This window comes from Halichoerus grypus, chromosome 7 (genome assembly GCF_964656455.1).
Source record: "Halichoerus grypus chromosome 7, mHalGry1.hap1.1, whole genome shotgun sequence".
Classification (NCBI taxonomy): domain Eukaryota; kingdom Metazoa; phylum Chordata; class Mammalia; order Carnivora; family Phocidae; genus Halichoerus; species Halichoerus grypus.
The window spans coordinates 41,638,240-41,662,684 of NC_135718.1; the positions used below are offsets into that span (position 1 = coordinate 41,638,240).

The 24,445-nt window shown below is 39.3% G+C and overlaps 1 protein-coding gene and 1 pseudogene across 1 annotated transcript in view; one reads left to right on the top strand and one right to left on the bottom strand.

Annotated features, from left to right (window-relative positions):
* Nucleotides 1-1,636, bottom strand: part of BMPR1A (bone morphogenetic protein receptor type 1A) — a 35,222-nt gene extending 33,586 nt beyond the window's left edge. Inside the window, exon 1 of the mRNA XM_078077487.1 lies at nucleotides 1,404-1,636. Within this exon, the coding sequence (XP_077933613.1) occupies nucleotides 1,404-1,470 (67 nt within the window). The 5' untranslated portion in view covers nucleotides 1,471-1,636. The remainder of the gene's footprint in view (nucleotides 1-1,403) is intronic.
* Nucleotides 1,637-16,127: 14,491 nt separating this feature from the next.
* Nucleotides 16,128-21,659, top strand: LOC118527464 (ATP synthase F(0) complex subunit f, mitochondrial pseudogene; annotated as a pseudogene).
* The last annotated feature ends 2,786 nt before the right edge of the window (nucleotides 21,660-24,445 follow it).

The window sequence follows — 24,445 nt, forward strand, 5'->3', positions numbered from 1 at the left end:
ATAACTAATGACCAGTTATTTCATCTAATAAAAGTTTATTACAGAATAATTTCAATCAGGGTGGGGAAAGAATTTTGAATTACACTGCCTCTGTGTGATCTATATAGATTTTTAAAAAAAATTTAACATCAAATACTCATTATCTGGGAGTGAGGTAGCAAATATGCTATTAATTTAACTCATCTTCAAAACAGCTTTGGCTGATGCTGATCAACAAGACATATAACAAGAGCTGTTAAAATAAAGGTGTTTTATTAAATAATTTGGTATTTCACCAAAAAAAAGTGGCTTTTGGAAGAGGGCTCTCTGTATTCTGAGCAAGAAAATACTAACGGTATCAATTACACCTAAGACAAAATATGAAGCTACAGATTTTATTTTTATCTTTAAAATGAAAACATCAGGGGCGCCTGGGATGGCTCAATAGGTTAGGTGTCTGACACTTGGTTTCAGCTCAGGTCATGATCTCAGGGTCATACGGCTGAGCCCCACACTGGGCTCCATGTTCAGCAGGGAGTCTGCTTGGGATTCTCTCTCTCTCTCAAATACATTTAAAAAAAAAAAAAAATGAAACTGTCAAAAAATTTGTGCTGTTAACTGTATTTCTTGCTAGTAGATATTAATCTTTATCACTCTGAACAAAACTTTATGAAAGAACAATCTGTGATGACATAAACTTAAGAGAATGAAGATACCCAATAACTTTAATCTAAAATCCTTTTGCAAAACAGTACTCTCTCTTCAGTTTGAAATAATGTCCTAATTAAACCATTTGGGAAAAATCCCATGTGCAAATATAGCCCGTCTGATCCTCAGAGTCATCACAGTAATTTCCTGTTTGGGAATTCCAAGCTATGAACACAAAATTACAATGCTGTTCATAAATAAAACTTTTGAATATTCTATGAAGAAATTTTAGTATTTAGCACATACAAATGCAACTTACCTTTCTGAAGTTTTTTAATGATGACAAAATGATTTTTTAAATTATTTACATTTATTCTGTATTGTATTTTAAAGGAGAAAGGAATTTTAAAACTATGTCTTGAGTACCTATTACCCTGTGTCCTAGTCTTACTAGGACAGATACTTTATTTTATACTTTATCTCATTTAATTCTCACAAGACTTAATGTTGCATATCACAATGCCTATGTTATGGATAAGAGAACAGATTCAGAGAGGCTGAAATTTTACAAATATCTGAAAATGTTTCTATCACAATCAAGTTCAAAATTATCTGGCATGTATTTGTTCTTTGCCTTTTTACTTAAAAGTTATGCTGGCATACTGAGCCTAACTGTTCAAAAAGGCACATAAGTAGAAGAAGCAGTTTCAAGAATGGGTATTTTAAATATAGAAATAAAATACTGAAAAAGATTACTTAAATGAACACTGATTTACCTTGAACACAAGAAATGATGAACAGATAGGCTCCCAATAATTTGATGTAAATATACAGCTGAGTCATTGTTCAATTTTAATGCTTCCTGTACACTGTCACCTCTAATAACTGGTCTTATTATGTCACTAATTTAAATGACTTTTATTCAAAGAGATTTTCTTGCAAAAGGTCTCAATCACTTGACAATGACTCCAACTTCCACTGCTTTCTCTTGACTCCTGAAAGATAAAAATATAAAAAAGGTAATGAATATAATTGAATTCTGGGAAGTTTTCAAAACTAAGAGAGAAAAACAAATGCTCAAACATTCCTTTAAATAATGAAATACATTTCGGGGTGGGGGGAGAGGGAGAGAGAATTTTAAGCAGGCTCCATGCCCAGCATGGAGCCCAATGTGGGGCTCAATCTCACAACCCTGGGATCATGACCTGAGCTGAAATCAAGAGTTGGAAGCTTAACCAAGTGAGCCACCCAGAAATGAAATACATTTTTAAAGATTAAAGCTATCTTTATTTACAATAACAAAAGGGCACTGTAATTCAAAAGCTTAAATAATTCAGTAGACTGCCACCTCTCCTGATCTCAGATTAAGCATATGTAAAACAAGTACACTAAATAATCCCAATAGTCGTTTCTGGCTGCTCTAATTATTTTATTAGTAACAATTTCTAAATATACGAAGAATAAAGCAAGAAAAACTGAATTTAAAATATGAAGTTATTCATCAATAATCTTTCAAATCCTAATAGATGTGATAAAAACACCTCAAATCTTTGCAATAAATAATTTATTCTATAGAAGAGAAAGCCTAGCTAATCACACATATTTAAATAAGCAGTGTGCTTCATCATTAAAGCAACAGAAATATATCTTAAAATTATTTTCCTAAAATATTGCAAATCTGGCTTCATTAGTATAAAATTGAGCTTTTAATATGGATGATGTGAAATCTAACCTCCCCAGTTAAGATTTGGCAATTATAAAATAGTTGAAATGGGTAACAAAAAAACCCTCACTATTTCGTATATAGATGAATATAATTCTGTTTTTTCTCCCATCCTATTGGTTTAGACAATTTGATTTTATTGATTTCAGCCTAAACTATTCCTGAATGAAAAAGATTTTATTTATTCATGACATAATTACCCCTAGCATGATTTCTACCATAAACCACCTGAGCTTTCTATTTTATCAACCTAAGAATTTTTCACTTAGCTCTTCAAAGGCACTTCAGTATTGAGGAAATAAGGTTTATAGAGTGTCATTTATATTGTGCATTTTAATATCTGACTTCTAAAACCTCTACAATTTCTCACTTCTCTACTATAAAATTAAATTGCTTCCCACCTACATAATGCTGAGACAGTAAGACGTAAAATCTAAAATAATTACAGAACAACATCCATAATGTGACTTAATAGCATTTCTTGGGAAAACTCCCTTCTTGAAATTACACAATTGCGATTCTAGGGATACTTGTTCCAGGTTTCAAATTCAAAAGCAGTCTGCAGTATAATTCCAACCCTGTTCTCCCGTCCTATTTCTATTTGCCTACTAAGTATCTCTACTGGGATTACACACCACTCGTCTAAATCAAATGCATTATCTTTCCTTCTTAACCCTCTAGGCCTGCCTCCTTCTCCTGCATTTGCTATCACAGAGGGAGGTAGTGCCATGTCTTCAGTCACCCGTGACAAAAAGCCTGGCATTATTTCGGCCTCTCCTACTAGCTCCGCCAGCTCCATACCGCCACCCACTCACCAACAGCACTTTCGGACTGCCTATGACACATCAGTGCAGGGTGCGAGGATACAGATATGAGTATGGCAGTCCCCGCTGCAAGGAGCTCATGGTCTTGGGCGAAACTGATTACTAGGACTGGTTCCACCTTCCAGAGTCATTGTTTCCTCATCAATTGATTTAAAGCTAATATGTGGTCTAGTCTCATTAGAGGGACAACCAAAGCATCCTGCAGAGCAGCTGAGGAGACTCTAAGCACCTGCCACAGTCACAGTCCCTTTCACTGGAAGGGGATTATGTGTGATTTCTTCCCATAAACATCTGTGACTGCTATGCTGGGCACAAGTTCAAATCCTGATCTGCCTGAAATAAGTAACCTACCCTCTCTGGATGAGTTTCCTCATCTGTAAAACTGAAATTATATTATTAACTCATAATTATTTTAAGATCTAAATGAGGTAATAGCTAATACATATTCACCTCTAATTATGTACCAGCACCATTATAAATGCTTTGAATATATTAATATTATCAAATCATCACAACTACCTTGTGAGGTAGGTGCGATTATTATTTTAATTTTACAGATGAGGAAACTGAGGCAAGCACAGTTTAAGGAATTTACTGGTAAGTGGCAGGGCTCTAATTCTAATCAAGGAGATCTGATTCCAGAGTCCATGTGTTAACTGCTACCCTAGACTGCCCTGCTGGATATTTTATGTATGTTACACAATGTAAATTATAAAGTAGGAGAGCCTGGTATAGAATGGGTGCTCAATAAAGTTTCCTCCTCTCATACATGTTTATAACATGGCACAGGAAGTAACAGGTGTGATCTACAATAACTTGTATAGAGAACAGCTATCAGCCAACAGAAGGCTAAAGGTAAAATGGCTTCAACTGCCTCATTTGCAACCCAACAATGGAAAGCCTTAATCTTTAAAAGAAAAATGTTAGGTTTTAGCTGACTACCAGCTCAATATGCATCAGTGCTTATGACAACTGCTGAGACATGAAGGCAATCTTATCAAGCAGGGATGGAGGCCCACTGCTGTAATCAAAGAGGGTCACCACCTTACTTTACTCCACCTGGTCAGGCCTCTTGAACACTTTAGAGAGGAATGACAGGAATGCAAAGGATAGGGAAATGACTACACTTGAGCTTACAACTCAAAGATCGGGGCCTTTGCTCACAGCATATCAAAGGAACAAAGTGTGAATGCACCTCTGTCAAGGACATGACAGACATGACGGAAAGGAGACTAGACCAATTAAGTGATTCATCGGATTCCTTCTAATGCTGAAGTCCTGCAGGAACAGTGTTCTTGCCACTGACTATTAATTTATTCCCTAAATATTTATTAAGTACCTATTATATACATGATTCTGTACTAGACACTGAGAATAGACTGATGAGGGCAAAACGGACCCAGTCTTCACGGAGTTCCTAGTCATTAAACAAGACAATTAAGATAGTCAGGCACTAAACAAGACAGTACAAATCATACGTAATCATAACTTGTGCTAAGTGTGAGGAAAGAAAAGTGCCAGGTCCGAGAGAGGCATGGGGTAGTGACCTAATCTCATCTGGAGAGACTAAGGGAAGCCATGCTAAAAAGCAACATTTAAGATGAGATCTGAAGAATCAGAGTTAGCCAGGTAAAGAAAAGGGGTGAGTTCTAGACATAAGGAACAGCCTGTACAAGAATCTTGAGGCAGAAAAGAGCAATGGAAGAATGATATTTCTGAAATGGTGAGAATAAGGGGTAGTTGATGGGATGTGAGTTTGAAGAAATAGGAAAAACAAGGACCAGATCAGGCAAGAGTGTATGAAAGATCTGGGATTTAAATCTAAGTGGGATGGGAAGGCAATTATCTGGTTCCTATATCATGGACTGGAGGGGACAAAAACAGAAGTAAAGAAACCAGTTGAGAAGGACAGTATAGTAGTTTAGGAGAGGGACAATGGTGGTTAAGATTTGGGTGGTGGTGGTACAGTGGATGGGTTCAAGGTATATTTCATAAACAGACTCAACAAGGCTTAGTACTGGATTAGACTGTGGGGTAAGGGAGAATGAGAGTCAAAGATCTCTACATTTCTGGCATGAGCAATTACTGGAATGAGGACAAGCAGATTTTGAAAGGAGTGAAGAGATCAAGGGTTCAATTTTAGACATTTGAGATTACCCAAAGGGAATGTCTAATGCGCACAAAGCTTAAAGGACACATTTGGTACTGAAGATACAAATCTACTACGTCAACAGCACAGAGTATTTGAAGCTATGGCTTTGTATGAGATGGCCTTCTAAGAATGAAAAGAGAAGAGGGCCCCAGAACACCAACATCCATTTAAAAACTGGATTAATAAAAGCATTAACACCATATATATTTATTTGGCATTCACTGATAAATTAAGTTTACGGTCTAGGACCTATCGTGTGCAATATTAATGTAGTGTATATTACCACAGCTGGAATATAAACTAGTATTCACAAGTGATACTTTTTCACAGGTTAAAAAAAACAACAACAATCTACCAAAAGATCATTGTGCTGATCTAAAACATGTCCACAAGTGCTCTGACAGTACCTTCAATAGGTGGAGCCTACTTCTCTGTCTAGAATTCCCACTGGTCTTAATGAGTCACTTCTAACAAATAAAATGAGATGGAGACAACAGAGTGTGACTTCAGAGACTAGATTATAAAAGGCATTTCCAATTCCACCTTGCTCTTTCTTGAAACACCCACTTTGCGGGAAGCTAGCTGCCATGTCATAAGGACACTCAAGCAGCCTTCCAGAGAGGGCCACGTGGCGAGAAGCCGAGGCTTCCTGACAGCAGCATGTGCGTGAGCCATCTTGCACATGGATGCCGCAGCCCCAGGGAAGCTTTCAGGTGACCGCAGCTTAACCGGCACAATTCAGGAGACCCTAAACTAGACCCAGCCAGCTAAGCCCCTGGTGGATTCCAGACCCTCAGAAAATGTAGGGGATCATAAATGCTTGTTTTAAGCTGCTAGGTTTTGGGGTAATTTGTTGGGCGGCAACAGAAAATACACACTGCTATATAATATACTCATTATGAGAAATTTGCTAAAATAATAAAAAGCCTAATCACTGTAAGTTATTGCACAGCTAACCAAAAAACAAGAGTCTGGAAAGCATAGTCAAATCAGAGCATAACAACAGAAGTATAAGATAGTCACAATGCCCAAAGAACTAACTGATATATATAAGTAACATCTTTCTTTCAAAGGAGTAACCAAAAGTATGCTCTTTCTTTTAAAATTACCTCAACAAGTAAGGTTCATTTTTGTGGGGAGAAAACCATCCCTAGTTCTACTCTCTATACTGTTAAACACGTGCCCTTTTTAACTATGAGTTCCAGAAAGATGACATCAATTTTATGTTCTAGGTAGAGGCACTTTTCATATAGTATCCTGGCAAATTTAAGAGAGTGAATTCTGATGTAAGTCTACGGGTTTCAAATATCAGCTCCAGTATTTATTTGCGATGTAATTTGGGAGAAGTTATTCAAGCTGTCTAGATCTCAGTCTCCTTAGCCACAAAATGGGAATGATACTACTAACCCAAATGAGCATCGTGCATCTGGGTATTAACCATTCGGTAAGTAATAGTCTGTTGTTACAGTTGTGATTACTGTTATTAATAATATAAATACTGATGACTTTCCCTTTATTTGGCCCATCATATTAACTGTTTCTGTGATCATGACATAGCAAAACAGTAACCATATTTTACAACCATTCCTGAAACAGAGTATTTTATAATTCTAACATCTGAAAATAAAATATTTTTTAAATTCTTGGAATAACTCATTGGAATTTTTATATTAAATTTAAAATACCTAACCTTGCAAAGCTAAGGATATAAGGAAACATAGACCTTTGAAATGCTACATGATCGAAATTTCAAAATGATGCTGGTGTTTAAAAGTTATTTTTAAATATTTAGTTCAAATATGCATCTAAATAAATTTATTTTCCATTGCTATATACATAGATCGGTGCTGTTTCTTCTTCAGGAAAATAAAACTAAGGCAAATTATTCAATAAAATATAAATAATTTCTTTTTAAATAAAAAATTACAAAGCTTGGTAAACAGAAATACGGCTAAACCAATAGTTCAATCAGAATAAAAAAAACAGGAAAAGGCTGAAGTCAGCTGAAAAAACAGACTAAAGTCATTCTTTCCTCTTCCCGTTAAGCCCCCCACCCTTAATTTTTACTTTCTAGTAGTGAGGTTTGGGAATTTTCAACAAGCTGGCCAGCTGCCAATTCCATAAAGTGGTGAGGAGTAACTCCCCCTTCCAGCGGTCCCTCCCCCTAGGCAGCTCCAGGCGCCTGGCCTGACAAGCTCTCTGAGAAGGACTAGACTCACTGCAGACTTTCTGGCTCCACAGCCATTGTTTGCATGGCTGCTTTGCTCCTTATCCAGAGCTTGGATTAGCATAAGAATATTGTCTTTTCTCTTAACCAGCAACCCATCTATTTCTTCCCCATTTCCAACCTCTACTCCCATCAATCCCTGAGCTAATATATACACAGACAACTGTAGTAACACCGCTCATGGCTATTTTTAAATCAGTGTGAAAAACAATCTCACCCAATTCTAAACATAAACCCTTAAGAAAATAACATGCTTAAATAAATAGTTATATAAGTGTATCTGTGGTAATACACAGGAATCTCACCAAAAAGTCTGCCTTGGAGGCTGTGCTGTGAGAATTTGTGATGGGTGAGACGTTCATAATGAGGTCTTTTGGAAAGTCTGAAAAGGGAGCAAAGAGAACCAACCAAGTTCCACTTTACAGAGCCATTTCTAACTGCCATGTCTTCAACACCTTGAGGTCACTAATTTCATCGTCACCACTGAAGTTACTTCCTAACTAGACTTAACCTTTCCCCAACACTCAATTATTTATTCAAAGCAAATTTAACGCATTTAACCTTTGTATTTCTGCTAAATCGTCCCCTCTTTATTCAAAACCTTTCACTTTCCTTCTGAGCCAAAAGACTATTCTCCCTAACACAAGTATGAATTCTTCCAGGAACAGAAAGGCAAGACAAACTAGTACAGCATTATACATTGCAGATGCATTTATACGTCCTATATCCCAACCAGGGGTCTCAATATTAGATGCACAATAAATGCTTCCTGGTTTATGAAGTATTTTTAAAAACAGGAGATAATCTATTTTTAACTATTCAACTTTGTACTACAAATCCCCAACCTAGTTACTCCAAAGTTTTTTTTGTTCATTTATTTCAATTAAAGGAAAAAGCTCACAAATAATTAGAACTAGATTATGCTACACATCAATCTTTGGCACATCTACGCTCAGAAGAGATTCTTACTGGCAGCTGTGCATTGAGGGGGTCTGGGTGTTGTTCTGTCTCTCCCCTGGAATAAGCACAAATGACCAAAAAACAAGCCAAGTGGTTGCAGAGATGCCTGGGAGGCGCAGCGTTTGGTCATCCCTGTTTAGGTGTATTAGGGGTAACGGTGAACAATACCGTCTGTGTTTTCTGCACAGTATTTTAACTCAGATAAAATCAGTATAAAATGTTAGTGAAGAGTTCAGAGTCTAGCATACGCTAGGTCTTCTGTGCAGATTAAATGAGAGAAACTCATAAATATTATTTAGTGGTAACTTCATGTTAGCATATCACCATCTTTATAATTTGCAAATTAGTTTTACGTGCATTATACCATCTGTATGACCCTCACGGTAAGTAAGATTATTCCTACTCTGACAGAGAAAAGACAGGCTCAGAGAGCTAACGCGACTTGCTGAATTTCATATAGCTAGCGACCTGAGGAACAACTAAAACCCAGGTCTTTGAACCCTAAGGGCCATGTTTTATCAGTCGGTACGTGAGTAAGTCCATCAAAAAGGAAACAGGAAGTTATTTTTTATTGAGCCATGTTAAGATTTTATTTCATCTTCACAACTCTGTGAGGAAAAAGTGAAGCTCAGCAGAGTTTCAAAACTTGCCCAAGATCACACAACCGGTAAGAGGCAAGTCTGTTGTGACAAAGCCCAAATTTCACTCACTAATGCAAAGTCAGAAGCCAGTAGGTAATGAGAAAAAAACCCGAAAGTGGTAGGCTCCTCATTACACACCACTGCTGCTCAGAAAGGGAAAAAACTCTCCATGCTCTACTGTGTGGCACTGAGCTGGGATACTGCTAACATGTCTTCTACCAGCTAGCTCCCTCACAGGCTCTGCCAGCAGGGGACTGAGAGAAAGCTGGAGGAGGGAGAAGGGACTTGCTTCTTCCTCACCTTGCTGTTCCCTGTCAGCCACCTGAGCCGCACCCTCCGCACAGGCAGCAGCAGTAAGTTCCTAGTTTCCAACTTGCTGCCACACTTCCAGAACCAGCCTCATGGCCCACATTCAGACCCAGGGGTGCCGGCACCTCAAGGTCTGAGAGCCAGCTCCTCAGGACCTATACTCTGCGCTCCTCAGGGGCCAGCAGCAGCCGGGCTCTGAGCTGCCGCCACAGGAGCACACATTTCTCCAAGCATCTAGGTTCTGAAATCTCAGTCTCTTCGGGGTGGTAGCTGCTTCCCACAATGACCATTTCTGCTTAATCCCAGTGCTCCACTGGCTTTTTCAACTCTCTAATACCTGTGTAGTCAATTCCCTATACCAAATTCTTCCTGTGAAAACAGCCACTGTGGTTCCTGACTGGGCCCTGATTGATACAAATACTTCCAGAAAACAGACCTCAGAGAGTAACAGACAGACTATACACACACACCACACACATATTTTTATATATATTCACTTCACCGAAGAGAAGCCAACAACATAGCTAACATTTCCTAAGTGCTTATAAACTGCATTTTAATACATATATTCAAAGAGTTCTAAGATATTCTGACCTTAGGAATAAATTCTTCTAGACTCAGCAAATTTCACTTCTTCTCCCACAAATAATTAAAACCTATCCAAGTTAGAAGTTTGCTCAGGATTGGCTGGGCTTTCTATTCTAACCTATGTGACCCAAAGTCAAAATGCTTGAAAGAATACCAAAATTTGGTTATCAAAACAGATTTCTCATTTCCTTAAGCAACACTACATGTAATCAAAGACTTTCGCTGTGGCCAAAAAACTAATTAAAATGCTAAATCAATCTTTAAGTGGAATATATTCAACTTCCAGAACTAAGGAAAAAAAAAAAAAAGAACAAAGCAAAACTTTAAAAATAACAACAAAAAACCCCTACCCATATTTCACTCAGGAAACTAAATCACAACATATCTGTATTTATGCCCTCAATATGAAAAAACAACCTTTCAAAAACAGTCATGAGCTTTTGCAAGTGTGTCCCTCCCTAAGAAGATCTGGAAATATGCGGGTGGCTTTTTGGTTCGTGACAAAGGACCAAAATAGAAAATGCAATGCAATTGTGCAGGGACAATCCCTCAAAACAAAGAACTGTCTCAACCAAATGTCAATAGTGCTCTCCTTGTTGAGAAATCCGGATTCTTGACTAAATGATCTACCATTTTTCATTATCTAAAGGCTCCTCTGTGGTTCTAGATGTTCAAGAAGCAATAGTATTAGGCCTCTAGGAAGAGAAATTATCTTGATCAAACTAATGTCTGGATGCAATTTTACTTTTACTTTACTTTTTTTTCTTCTCACTTGACCACTTTAAAAAAGAATCCCAGGGCGCCTGGGTGGCTCAGTCGTTAAGCGTCTGCCTTCAGCTCAGGTCATGATCCCAGGGTCCTGGGATCAAGCCCCGCATCGGGCTCCCTGCTCAGCGGGGAGTCTGCTTCTCCCTCTCCCTCTCCCCCTGCTTGTGTTCCCTCTCTCGCTGTGTCTCTCTCTGTCAAATAAATAAATAAAAATCTTTAAAAAAAATAAAAATAAAATAAAAATAAAAAAGAATCCCATTCTTGCTGTATTAACCACAGTGCCTGCACAAGGCAAAAACAACTGAAAACCATTTCTCTCCACTTTTTTCTCTATTTACAATCTTTTAAAAAAATTCAGAGCACACAGGTTTCCCTGAAGCTCCAGGAGTAGAGGCTCTGTCCCAGACTAAGCCACTCAGCATATTCCATCCTCCATGCCAGAATGAAAAGTTCAGGGGAAAGCCAGTCTAATATAGACTCAGGACCGTGGCTAGGCCTGTGGAGACACCGTCCCTCTTTCAGACTGAATAGGCCTGAGAAAACAGCTGCCCAAGAAGCTTTCGGCAGTTACGTTGGCACCAGAAGGGGAACCAGAAGGCAGAGCCAGGAGACTAAAAGAAGCCTGAACCTTGCCTGAAGCCTGAATAACAGGCACTTTTCAGTTTACAGTCAATAAATTCCCTTTATTTTTTAGGTCAGAGGGAGTCAGTTTTTCCTTTAGAACCAAAAACATTCTAGTTGATAGGAAGGTTTAAGGGAAAGGCACACTTGAGTATTCTGGGCTAGATTAGCATAAAATGAGTAATTCTGAATAAACTAAACAACATAGACTGGTATGAGAAAAGAGTTCCTTTAAGATAGCTCAAGTAGCATACAAATTTACTTAATGAGACCAGCAGCTACATAATTTATTACTCCTGGTCTTTCCCCTCTTACCCCCTAAATCTGCTAGCCCCCTCAGTCTTTCTCACCTCAGCTAATGGCCTCTCTACTTTTCAAGTATCTCAGGCCTAAAATCTTGGGAGTCATTCTTGACCATTCCCTCCTTCTTTCTCATATTCCATATCCTATCTCTCAGCAAATCCTGCTGGTTCTACCTTCAAAATATACCCAGAACCTATGCGCTTCTCACCACCTCCACTGCTCTCTTTCTGGTCCAAGACACCAACACTGTTTGCCTGGATTATTGAATAGCCTCCTAACCGTCTCCCCACGTCCACCCTTGTCCACCTACAATATACTCTCAACACAGCAGCCAAAGTAGCGCTAGGAAGCACATTAGGTCACGTCAGCCCTCTGTTCACTCCAGTAAGAGCTGAAGTCTATGATGGCCCACAGGACTTGAGCTCCTCCACTCCAGCCACACTGGCCTCCTTGTCCCTGACACATGCCAGACCTGGCTCTGCTGCAGGACCTTGCATTCGTGGGTCCCTCTGCCTAGAACATTCTTCCCCTAGACATCTGTATGATTTGCTACCTTACCTCTTCCAAGGGCTTACTCAAATATCCCTTTCTTATTTATAGTGTTCTTGCTCACCCTATTTAAAATTGTAATCCCATCTTCACCCCTGGCACTCCTATCCTCCTTCCCTGATATCTATTTTTTTCTCTTTAGCACTTGTCATCCTATAATTTGATATACAATTTACTATTTATTTTGTTTACTGCTTGCTACCTGCTCCAGAATGTATGCTCTATAAGGGCAGGGGTGTTAGTCTACTTTTTTACCCTGTATTTCTAGCACCAAGAAGAGCGTTTGGCACATAGTTGGTACTAAATAAATATTTGCTGAGGCAATGACTTGAATATAGCAGAAGGAATTAAAACATCATGCCAATTTCTTTTACTTTTATATACAAATGAGACCTTCCCAAACAGGCTGTACTGTGGATAAACTATTCCATTTCCTTATCTCAACACAACTGAAATGATACAAAAACCACACCACTTCCTCCTGCTCACTTCGAGCCCTGACTTGTGTCAAGACCCTGTGAGGAAAATTTTCCACTGTTTTCACTGCATATACTCGAGTTTGAGATATAAATTAAAAGGTCTTAAGAAAGTCTTGTATAAGTAAACATAACTTCTCAAGATCTAAAATACTGCTTAAGGCAAACAATGGCTTGGGTTATACTTTGACAGTACCACATAGTTAAAGCAAGTTAAATAATTGTGGAAATAATCACAGACAAAAAGAAAATACAGCCCTTTGGTACAAACAATGGTCTGACAAAGGGAACTTCAAAGGACTATCTAAAATCAACTGCAATATTTCAGTAAGTAGACACAAGTAAAGGTTCAAAGGTAATATTTATATGTAAACTGTAAGTCACCAAAGGCCCTGAACAAGACCAGAGGGTGTTACAATCAGATCATTAGTAATTCTTCCCTGTATTTAACCACAAACTATAGGAAACTAAACCTTGCAAACCTGTAGGTCTATGAAAGAACACCCTCGAGATTACAAATTCCAGCTTATTAAATGGGAAGCACCTGGAAACCCAGGGAGCACTTCTGGCCCGTGGATGAAACATCTACTTTTTATTTTGTTACTCTGTGTCAGAATATTGTTGTCAGATAAAATGCGCTGGTTTAGAGTGCTTTGCTGAAGAAGTTCTATGGCATGGGATGGGCTTTTTTTTCTCCTTTTAGTATCTTTCAGCTGAGGTACCTAGTTTAAATACTTATCAACTTACATTTTTATTTTAAAGAAAGGTAAAAAATAAAATAAAATAGAATTTAAAAAACAAAATTTAAAAGGGGCGCATGGGTGGTTCAGTAGGTTAGGCGATTGACTCTTCAGCTCAGGTCATGATCTCAGGGTTGTGAGTTCGAGCCCTGAATCAAAAAAAAATTTTTTTTTTTAAATAAGGAAAGGGGGGCGCCTGGGTGGCTCAGTCGTTAAGCGTCTGCGTTCGGCTCAGGTCATGATCCCAGGGTCCTGGGATCGAGCCCCACATCGGGCTCCCTGCTCAGCAGGGAGCCTGCTTCTCCCTCTCCCACTCCCCCTGCCTGTGTTCCCTCTCTTGCTCTCTCTCTGTCAAATAAATAAATAAAATCTTAAAAAAAAATAAAAATAAAATAAATAAAATAAAATAAGGAAAGGACTATACATAGCATCTTTGGCTTAGGGGACCTAAGAGTTAGTTCTAATTCTGCCTTTACCGGCTCGCTGATCCAGGCCAATTCACTTCCCTCTCTGGGCCTTAGTTTGCTCATCTGTAAAAGAAATAATGCCATGAGGTCTTCCACTCAATGCTGTGAGTCTGCGAACTGTGCTCACTGAATACAGTGCTTCAAAGATTTCACCTAAGAATTACCTAGGTGTTATTGTACACCTGAAACTAAGATAACACTGTATGTTAACTATACTGGAATTAAAATAAAATAAAGTGGGTTTACCACCGCTGCTTTAAAAAAATTACTTAGGTGCTGAGTAAAGCAAGGCAAACACCATAAAATCTGAAGTAACCACTATTCTGAATGTGGTATTTAACATCCATGTCTTCATAGGCTTTTGCTGTATGTAGTATGTATCCCAAACAATATACAGAATTGTTTTGCCTATTTTTGAATTTTTTATACCTGTATAAAAGCTGTATTGTTCTATATGTATATTTTTATATTTGCTTATTTTTCAATCAACATTGTGAGTGATTTCCATGGTAGATACATGTAGTTCTTTTTCATTCATTTTCATTGTTATATAGAGCATTCCATCCTATGAGTATCTTATTTATCCATTCTCCTACTGGTCGACATTGTAGGTTGTTCCATATTTTGGTATAAGCAATGCTTACATTATGCATAAGCATAATAAGCAAAGCAATACATAAACTTGAATGGCTGCTTCTGTTGTTGCTTGAGCAAATAAATCTGCAAGGCAGAATCCGAGAAGAAGGAATCTGGGTCTAATGGTAGTCTTGGTAGATATTTTGGTAATTTCAGTGGGACTGTACCATTTTGCACCTCCAAATACACAACACTGATATAAGGACAATTTTTAAATACTCCTGAAGGACACAGTATACACTTAAACACAGGGAAAGACATATTGCATTATGTATAGAAAGCCTTAATATCATGTATGTCAATTCTTCCTATGTTAATTATAAATTTACTGATACTCTTTATCACATTAAAGTTCCCTTCTAAGTTTGCTAAGAGTTTTCATCATAAACGGGGTTCAATTTTATTGTGTTTTTTCTCCATCTATTGATATGATCAGTGTTTTCCTCCTTCAATGTGTTAATGGATAAATTAATTAGTAATAATCCATATTAAGAGCTTTCTTAAAGAGTAAACCATCTGTGGTAGTTTTTTAAAGATGTCCACAAATTCTTTCATATTCCTTTTTTCAAGAGGTGGAGCCTAATTACTTGGAGTGTATGCTAGATTGAGTAACTCCCTTTTAACCAACAGTAGAAAGTGAAAGTGACAAAGTATGTGTTCTGAGAGTAGTTTTAAAAGGCAATGCAGCTTTCTCTGCTTTTTCTTGGGTCATTCACTCTGGGCTGAGGAACTGAGGCCTCCTGCCAATAGCCATTTGAGTGTACCATCTTGGAAATGGATCCCCCCACCCTCAGTCAAGCTTTCAGATGAATGTAGCCTCTGCTGACATCCTAACTACAACCTCATGAGACACCCTGAGCCAAAATCACCCAATAAACTGCCCTTAACTTCCTGTGTTTTTATTGTTTCAAGTCCCTAAGTTTTGGGATAAATTGTTATGCAGTAATAATTAACACACTATCCTTGTATTCCTGGGATAAATTCAATTTTTTCATTATTGAATTATAAACTGTCTGGTCTTTGTCCCTGGTTCCTAGAAGGGAACCCCTAAAGTAAATGCTTGGAATTTCCTGGGTAATAGGAGTATCTTTCTTATGCACGAGCCTCATAGATCATACCTGAGTTTATGACTCAGGATGGAGGCTGGTCACCAGAAAGGCCAACCATGTGATCAGAGGGTTGGGGAGGGGTCAGGGCTAAAGACTGAGTTCAATCATGTGGCCAATTATTCAGTCATGCCTACACAATGAAACGCCAATAAAAACACTATACACCACAGCTCAGGTAAGTTTCCTGGTTGGTAAATATATCAATGTACCAGGAAGATGACATACCCTGATTCCCAGGGGAAAGGAGGCTCCACATCTGGAACTCTCCCAGATCTTACCCTATGTGTCTCTTCATTTGACTGGTCCCAATCTGTATCCCTTAGAATAAAATGATCATTGCACATGTACCATTTTCTTGAATCCTGTGAATCATTTTAGTAAATCATCAAATAAAATCTGAGGGGAGCATGGAATCCTCCTGGATTTGCAGCCAGTTAGTGAGAAGTCCAAGTAGCCTGGAGACCCCCAAACTTGTTACTGGCATCTCAAGTAAGGGCAGTCTTGTTGGGGACTGTGGCCTTATACCTGTGGAGTCTGACATTAACTTTGGGTAGGTATTATCAGAATTGCACTGCAGTACTGTAGATACAATTATGTTTGAATATACTCCTGCATTTGTTTTGCTAATATTTTGTTAGGTTTTGCATCTATGTTCATAAGTAAGACTCACCTATTATATTATCCATGTCTGGTTTTGGTATCAAAGTTATACTAACCACATAGAATAAGCTGAGGAACTTTCCCTATTTTGCTGTTCTCTGGTACAAGATGTATAAATTTGGACATATCTACCACTAGAATAGTTTGACAGAACTCAGTTTTAAAATCATCTGGGCCATGGGGTGCGTGGCTGGCTCAGACGGTGAAACATGTGACTCTTGATCTTGGGGTTGTGAGTCTGAACCCCACATTGAGTGTAGAGATTACTTAAACTCTTTAAAAAAATAATAAAATCATCTGGGCGAAGGGCTTATCTGTGAGCACATGGGAGGGAGATGATCTTTCAGCATAAATTAAATTTCTCTAATAATTATAAAAATATCCAGATTTTCTATTTAGTCAATTTATTTCCTTTTTTTAAAAGAAAACTGTCATTTTATTTAAATTATAAAATTTATTGATATAAAGTTACTCAAGGTATTCTCTTATTTTTAAGAAAAAAATCTCTTTTATATTTGAAGTTACACTCCCCCCTTTACATCCCCAATACTATTTGTGCTTTCAGGGTTTTTCTTGATCGTTCAAATGGTTTATTTTATCAGCCTTTTCAAGAACCAATTTTTGGTTTTTGTAATCCCCTCCTATGTATCTTAAAAAATATTTTTTCCATTAATTTCAAACCCCAATTCTATCATGGATTAGCTAGAAGCTTGCTTAAGTTTCTCTCTGTGCCTCAGTCCTTTCATCTATAAAATGGGAATAATAACAGTACTCACCCCACAAGGTTGTAAAGATTAAATAAGATAATCCTTGTAAAGCATATGGAACAATGCAGGGCTAGATATTAAGTGTGGACTTTTTTTTTTTTTAAGGTTTATTTATTTATTTGAGTGAAAGAGTGCGTGCACATGCACAATGGGAGCGGGAGAGGGAGAAACTCCAAACAGACTCCCCACTGAGCACAGAGCCCAACACGGGCTTGATCCCACAACCCTGGGATCACAACCCAAGCTGAAACCAAGAGTCGGACACTCAACTGACTACATAACCCAGGTACCGCACAAGTGCTGGCTTTTACTTTCATCATCTATTTATTTCTCTTGAATTTATTCTGTTGTTCTTTTCCTAATTTGTTAGATGCTTAGCTTATTAATATTTTTAATTTTTAATATGAGTATTTAAGGCTTCAGTGTGTCAGACAAGTATTAATATCCAAATTTTCTTTATTGTTCAGTTATAGGTATTTTCTGATTTGTACTGTCATTTTACTTTTGACCTGTGGGATTTATAGAAGTATATTTTTAAATTTCCAACCATGGGTTTGTATATACTGTTGGTTATTCATTTTTAACTTAAGTGCATTTGTTGACAGAAAATATGGTTGATATGATTATTTGAAATGTATCAGAACTATTTATATTTTGAAATGTGTTAGAATTTACTGTACAGCCTAGTAAATGGTCACATTTAATAGATGCTAACAAGTGAGCTTGTCATGCTCTCTGCTTAAAAATCTATGAATATTCTCATTGTAATAGGGTGGAATTAGCAAGACATAAGAAGAATTGTTAGAATCTGGCCTCTGCAGGGTTTTCTAACACCATCCTCCCACTCTTCCATATCCTTACAATGCTCCAACTATACTGAAATCACCGTAGCACTCTATCTTCATAGGCATTCCCTTCAGACTTCCATTCTTTTGCACAGCCTCTGGGCTTTGCCAGGTTAACTCTAATTCATTCTTCAAGACTTGATCTATGAGTAATCTTGGCAGGCAATTCCTGATCCTTACTCATCAGGCTGAGTGCGGTGTCCCATCTCTGTACTTCTGGTGCACCCAGAACATGTACCATAGCTGTTTCACAGCTCTTAGCTAACGTTCATTTAAAAACTATTTATTAATCCTGTGGTATGTGCTCTACACTGATTACACAACGGTAAATGAAGCAGACTTAACTCCTCCTATTAGAGATGTACGTAGTCAGGCGATGTCTGGACTTATCTTGCAGCTTTTGTAATCTCCATTTTCTGGCACATTACTAAGCAAAGCAACATGTTCAATAAATGAATAAAAGGAATAAAAGATATATTAATATCTTAACGGAAACATAACTGAGGAGTTAAGCCCACTACAAAAACCACATAATACACTCTAATATTCTTTATAAGTATACTGGCATCTGAAAATGCATCTCCAAACCTTACAGTTATAGCCAGTAACTACCAATCCAACAATCTCTATTCAAGTACTAGCTCATGAACTTCACTCCTATTATCACCTCTGGTGATTTCTAGATATCAGAGAAAAGAAATGTAGATCCAAGTCCTGAAATAGGGAACCTTAATATACTCAAAAGCCCTCTTCCTAAAATGTTTCTGGCTTATTTCATGTTTTGAATTATCTTAGCTCTAAGCTCATTAGCTTTTTCTTATCATACTTTTTTAATAGTATGAAATAATAATACAGTCTACATACTTTATATATATTAACTCAGTTAATCCTCTTACTAACTTTATGAGGCAAGTATTCTCATCATGAATAATTTTATAAGAATAAATCTGAAAATAAAGCATTAAATACCAAAATTAATTCAAGAGGAAGAAGAATACCTAAATACACCAAGAAGGTGACTATAAAGTAGAGGTCACCAAACTGGAAATGGGATGGAGGAGAGGGTAGTAAGGAGGGCAGTGGATGGCAGTCAGGAGGAACACAGGCTTTGGTGTATACTGTTCAAGATTTTATATAAGAAGAGCTCATTAGGGGCATCTGGGTGGCTCAGTCGTTAAGTGTCTGCCTTCGGCTCAGGTCATGATCCCAGGGTCCTGGGATCGAGCCCTGCATCGGGCTCCCTGCTCAGTGGGAAGCCTCCTTCTACCTCTCCCACTCCCCCTGCTTGTGTTCCCTCTCTCACTGTGTCTCTCTCTGTCAAATAAATAAGTAAAATCTTTAAAAAAAATGAAGAGCTCATCAGACCTCCTTATTAGTCCCTTACAAACAAAGAGCAGATGGGAGGGAGCAGGGGAGGCATGTATGAAAGGAAGAAAAAGGAGGAAACAGATGAGCTCCAGAGTTAAACTGGAATTTCTGAGATACTTGGATTGGAAACCACCTTACAAACAGGTGAAAGTATAAAACACTAGAGCAGGAAGGAAGTATCTGAGATGGAGGATAAGGATAGGAATTGAAATGTCACAACAGAATATGAAAAGATGCTACTGGAAATCCTGTGGCATGCTCTCCCCACAGTATCACATATAGCTGTAGTAACACAAATGGCTACCTGAACTTGGAAGTACCCAACACAGAGAATGACCAAATAAGTAAGCCAGGAGTGTATCCGCCAACTTAAATTAAGAATAATGGTATCTCGGGGCGCCTGGGTGGCTCAGTTGTTCAGCATCTGCCTTCGGCTCAGGTCATGATCCCAGGGTCCTGGGATGGAGCCCCGCATCGAGCTCCCTGCTTGGCGGGAAGCCTGCTTCTCCCTCCTCCATTCCCCCTGCTTGTGTTCCCTCTCTCGCTGTCTCTCTCTCTGTCAAATAAATAAATAAAATCTTTAAAAAAAAAAAAAGAATAATGGTATCTCAGGGGCACCTGGGTGGCTCAGGCTTGTTAAGCGTCCAACTCTTGATCTCAGATCGGGTCTTGATCTCAGGGTCGTGAGTTTAAACTGGGCATAGAGCTTACATACATACATACATACATACATACATACATAAATAAATAAGAATAATAGTATCTTAGTTATGAGAAGGCAGTCTTCACTGAAGACAATGGGAATAAATTTTCTCTGGCTGCCTTGCGGGGGTGGGTAGCATAATAACCCAAGAGCCTGAGGGCAAGGTCCACAGGATGTCTATAGAATTGAGTTCTAGATTTCTCTACAGAAGAGAGTAGGTGCGGGGCGCCGGGGTGGCTTAGTCAGTTGAGCGTCTGACACTTGGTTTCGGCTCAGGTCACGATCTCAGGGTCTGAGATCGAGCCCTGGGTCAGCTTCCCGCTGACGGGGGAGTCGGCTGGAGATTCTCTCTCTCCCTCTGCCCCTCTTCCACCCCGTGCTCTCTCTCTTAAATAAATAAATCTTTAAAAAAAAAAAAAGGAGGAGAGTAGGTGTAAGACTAAATTTTCAATGGTGTGCTGGGAGATACCAATAGAAAGGGTAGAACTCAACGGTAAGGGTAGAACTCATCTTTTCTTCAAGCCTGGAGGTCTAACTGCTTTTCTGCAATGCAGGGTTTTAAAAGGCTGTTAGCCTAACAGATCTGCTACATTGCTCAAGAATCTAGCAGTTGCCAGTGCGTGGAGGCACTGAGGAGACTCCTCCCAGAGCTCCAAGGAATCAGTAACAATTTGCTGGTTCCACTGTTATCAGTCCACAGGACAGAAACAACTCCAACTTCCACGCTGACTGGTTTGCCACTGAACAATGAATGCCTACAGCCAGAACTAAATGAGTGCTGGGCGCCTGGGTGGCTCGGTTGGTTAAGCGACTGCCTTCGGCTCAGGTCATGATCCTGGAGTCCCGGGATCGAGTCCCCCATCAGGCTCCCTGCTCAGCAGGGAGTCTGCTTCTCCCTCTGACCCTCCTCCCTCTCATGCTCTCTGTCTCTCATTCTCTCTCTCGCAAATAAAAAAAAAAAAAAAAAAAAAAAAAAATTTATAAAAAAAAAAAAAAAAAGAACTAAATGAGTGCTTAGGCAACCCAAGACCCCCAGAAGTGGGTGCAAAAAAATGCAATTTGCTTAAAAGGAACTCAGCAAGCAGAGGAAAAGCTAAGCTCAAAATAAGAACAGGTGGCTTCTACTTCAGTAGAACAGAAGAGAATGGGCAACAGTGCACACGCCAAGACACCCAGAGGCATCAGTCTTATCAGTAAAGGGGAAGCAACTCATGGATGTCAAAGTATAGGAGCTGCCAAACAGGATACCGATGCAAGATTTCACCCCCAAAGACAATGTCAGAGCATTTCAAAGAGGATACCACCATTATGACAACAGTATGCCAATGTGAAGAAAGGGAGCATCTCTGGGTTTCGATGGTGCTGGCAGATGATGTGCTTTTCAATTACTGCTTTTCTCCTAAGGAACTCAAACACAAACAGCTTAAAAAAAATCTTAAAAGAAAAAAAAAGGGGGCACCTGGGTGGCTCAGTAGGTTAAGCATCTGCCTTCCACTCAGGTCATGGTCCTGGGATTGAGCCCCACATCGGGCTCCCTGCAGGCGGGGAGCCTGCCTTTCCTTCTCCTCCCCACTTAGAGCACTCTCTTGCTCTCTCTCTCTCTCTCAAATAAATAAATAAAAATTAAAAAACAGGGGCGCCTGGGCGGCTCAGTCGTTAAGGGTCTGCCTTCAGCTCAGGTCATGATCCCAGGGTCCTGGGATCGAGCCCCGCATCAGGCTCCCTGCTCAGCGGGAAGCCTGCTTCTCCCTCTCCCATTCCCCTTGCTTGTGTGCTCTCTCTGTGTCTCTCTCTTTCAAATAAATAAATAAAATCTTTAAAAAATAAAAATAAATAAAAATTTAAAAAATATGAACAGCTACACAGCCACTGAAGAGGGCCCAGCAAGAAGGGTACACTCTGCATTCCTTATCATGACCTTTGCCCTACACCTCCCCTTGAGGAACTCAATCTTTGCTGAATCCTTTTATATCCTAATTGAGAATTAATGCTCAATGAAAGATGACTGTACATTTAGAAAATTTTTAAAAAAATTCTGGGGGTGACTCAGAAGGCTAATTAGACCTAGAAAAGAAGAGGCTCTCAGCAGATTAAGCTCCAGTGCAAAGCTGCCCTGATGTTCAATCAACTCAAAGGTACTAGAGAGAATATGCGGTAGACAGAGATGCCATGTAGATTCTCTGGTAAGTTCCAACAGAAGAGATGGAGGATACACCTCTATAACGCTGTATGAAAAGTGCAGCTCCTGGCATGACATTGGGCCCCAGTAAAGAACCCAACCATGGAACATCAAGGATTTAGTGACCAGAGCTACCCATCATGATCCATCAAGTCTCATGGTCAGGTGCAGCAGCAACTTACTTAATGATGGAAACAGTACTTTTGTAATAGGACTTAGGCAGTTCTAGAGGGCACTAGTAATTTACAAGTGGTAGCCCAGAACCTCACGTCACTAACTCCTATCACATGGATGTCTTTACTTCTACTCACAGCAACAACTTTATGGTAGGTTCCTGGTGACCAATGACAAAAAGAAAAACCTGGGGCCTGGCTGCCAGAGACAAGTCAAAACTGGACTACTCCTGCTCTGCAGCCCTCCTTGAATGACTCTGAAAGAAAATGAAGAGGAAGAGATTCTCTTGGCAGGCATGGTAAAGGGAGAAGTGACCAGAGAAGAAAAAACATGGACTCCTTGGGAGTGGCGAATGGTATGGCTGACCGGTTAGGGAGATGGAAGGAACAACACTGGAAAATAAGACACAAGGCATCTGGAGAAGAGGCATATTGATGGTTCTACAAGAGTCAGCCCAAAGTGCCAATCTTTATATCTTACGGTAATGCCCACCCCAAAGCACTAATAGAGGAGGTGCATTTAACTACTTTCCCAACTACAGAAGAAATCACTCGTCAGTTGACTACAGCCAGCTTTTGCTGTCGGCCACCTCAATGCTTGACCAATAGGGCCATGAATAGAGGAGCCTTAGTGAAAGGAGCCCAACAGCATGGGCTCCTCCTTATGAACGTGACCTAATTACTGCCACTGCCACTCCAGATGTGGGTTTCTCTTCCTTGCCCACAGTATACCTTACTGCCAGCACCCCTATCCCAGGGTTTACAGATTAGCTCATGAGGAGTATCAATTATGGCCTCAGAACCAGCTACAGTTGTGGGGATTCCAGCTTGTTCCACTAACCCTCTTGTTCTGGAGATTTCTTTTAGCAGTTATACCCAGCCCCCAATTTGAAGCAGACAGAGTGGGCTTAATGGAACATGAGGCAATGTGAGTAATAAAAGGGGCAGCAAACACTTGTGGTGCTCTGCAACACCATCCCCTCAGCCTGCCTGCCGCCTCATTACAGCTACAGTGGACAGTTCTCTGCACTGTCCGACAGCATCTGACATCAAGTGTAAGCCAAGGCACTGCTGTTTTGCTCCTGAGGGTTTTTTGAGACGTGCTCTAGTGTTAAGCAAAACAGTGGAAAAAAGGGGCAGACTATATGTAGCAAAACCTAACTAAGTCAATTAAATATATACATATATATGCACACACCAGTAACACTATAAGGATACATTCATTCAAGGACATAAAGCAAACAAATCAGAGTGGTTTCCTATGGCAGGAGGAGATGAAAAAGAGATGAGATCAAGAAGAAAGGAGATAAAATAAATCAGATGTGGGACTTTATAAAGAACAAAACAATTTTACTGCCATAAACGGAAGACATGATTAACTCAGGTTTCTGAATCACAGTCTGAACAAATTGTCACAATATTAAATGGGAAAGTCGATATTACTTGTTATGAATCGGAGGTTCTCAAAATAAATATACAACTATGAAAATATTTTTAAAAATTCAACTGTGTATGATCTGAAATCATTCTGAATACTACCAGCAGTATCCATTCCAAACTTTGGGAAACACTGCTGTCACTATTCTGGGATAAAAATGATAGAGGGGTGGGCGCCTGGGTGGCTCCGTCATTAAGCATCTGCCTTCGGCTCAGGTCATGATCCTGGGGCCCTGGGATCGAGCCCCGCATCAGGTTCCCTGCTCCGCGGGAAGCCTGCTTCTCCCTCTCCCACTCCCCCTGCTTGTGTTCCTGCTCTCGCTGTCTCTCTCTCTGTCAAATAAATAAAATCTTAAAAAAAAAAAAAAAAGTCATAGCAATTATTAATTTTAACAGGCAACAAAATTTACCCCACAAAAGTAGAAATAACTGATGTGATCCATTTCATTGTTTACATTCCAAAGAGCAGTGTTTCCCCACAAGGATCATGATATGGGTGGAACTATAGTGTATTATGCTAAGGGAAATAAGCCAGTCAGAGAAACAAATACCCTATGATTTCACTCACATGTGGAAACGTAAAAATGTAAAAC